General features: G+C 44.6%; 2 protein-coding genes across 2 annotated transcripts in view; both read right to left on the bottom strand.

Annotated features, from left to right (window-relative positions):
- Positions 1–1,546, bottom strand: part of LOC105528276 (chromosome unknown open reading frame, human C11orf63) — a 90,600-nt gene that overhangs the window by 84,281 nt on the left and 4,773 nt on the right. The gene's annotated exons all lie outside the window — the stretch shown is intronic.
- Positions 74–1,546, bottom strand: part of CRTAM (cytotoxic and regulatory T cell molecule) — a 56,239-nt gene continuing 54,766 nt past the window's right edge. Inside the window, exon 11 of the mRNA XM_011965011.1 lies at positions 74–277. Coding sequence (XP_011820401.1) covers positions 74–277 — 204 coding nt within the window. The remainder of the gene's footprint in view (positions 278–1,546) is intronic.

Genomic DNA, 1,546 nt, shown 5'->3' with positions numbered 1-1,546 from the left:
CCGCCCCGGCGTTGCCCTGGAGACCGCAGACAACACAGACGCCGGCCTCCACTTGGGCGGAGCGGGACCCGACCTAGGATCCCGCGTCCCGAACCGCACCCCTGGCCCTGGCACGGAGGCTGCAAACGGCCATAAAAACGACATCGGGACAGAGCTGGAGGAGCCCTAGCGCCCCGGGAGAGGCTGCCTCGCCGCCGAACTTCCAGCGCCGGAGGGTAGAGGCCGCCCGGGGGAGGAGATCTCTGCCACAAGTAAAACTACTAGAATACGCGAGGAACTACTACAAATCAAGAAGAAAAGGAACCCAATTAAAGAATGGGTAAATGGAAAGGTATTTCACCAACACACGAGAAATCTAAATGGCCAATAAATATCTGTTTATTGAAATGGTGCTTTAATTCATTAATAATCAGAAGATGGCCAATTAAAACCACAGCGGATAATACCACACTCACCATAAGTTGAGTGGAAAAGTCCAAAGCTGAAACGTCTGGCAGCGTCAGGTGCTAGGGAGGATGTCATGCAAAGAAGCCTCACCTGCGGGCGGACGTGAGCACCGATGCAACCAACCGTTTTGGAAAATGGTTTGACATTAGCCAGGATATGTATACCTTGGGATCCAGCAATTTCACACTTAGGTATTTTCCCTAAGAAGTGAGTGCTCCTGTGCATGCAAACTGGAAATAACTGAACTATCCATCAACAATAGAATGGTTAATTAGATTATGGTATTCCCTATACTGGCCTACTACACAGCAGTGTAAATGAATGAAATACAACTACGTGTAACAATATGGAGGCATACTGAAAACACAATTTTGAATAACAAAAACCCAGAAAAATACATACTGTATGATTTTTGTATATACATTAAAGACAGTCTAAATTACACTCTACAATGATTATGGCTCCATACTTAGTGGAGGAAACTATGAAAAAAAGCAAAAAAGTAATTGTTTGGGCATCACTACCCACTTAGTGATTTCCATAGAGTTTGGAGGATTGTGGTCGGTTCTGGCAGGTAGGGAGAAGAATGTGTTTGAGATTGTATTTCCTGACCTTAATGGTGGCTATATAGATGTTCATCTTGTAAAAATTCCTTAAGCTGTACATTTATGTATGGGTAGAATATTTCACTATCAAAAAAGGTTTCAAAAAAGCGTAAAGAAAGGAAGCATTAGGAATTATCTTCACATTAAAACAAGTAGATTTGAATAACTATCTTCAAAGATTGGTTTGAGGCCAGGTGCGGTGGCTCACCCTGTAATCCCAGCATTTTGGGAAACCAAGTCGGAGGATTGCTTGAGCCCAAGAGTTCAAGACCAGCCTGGGGAACATGGCAAAACCCTGTCTCTACAAAAAATGTTAAAAATTAGTTGAGCGTGGTGGCGCGCGCCTGTAGTCTCAGCTACTTGGAAGGCTGAGGTGGGAGGACCACCTGAGCCCGGGAGGTTGAGGGTGAAGTCAGCCAATATCGTGCCATTGCACTCCAGCCTGGGTGAGAGTGAGACCATGTCTCAAAAAAAAAAAAAAAAAAAAAAAAAAA

This window comes from Mandrillus leucophaeus, unplaced genomic scaffold (genome assembly GCF_000951045.1).
Source record: "Mandrillus leucophaeus isolate KB7577 unplaced genomic scaffold, Mleu.le_1.0 Scaffold71, whole genome shotgun sequence".
Lineage (NCBI taxonomy): Eukaryota > Metazoa > Chordata > Mammalia > Primates > Cercopithecidae > Mandrillus > Mandrillus leucophaeus.
This window is presented reverse-complemented; position numbering and strand designations above follow the sequence as displayed.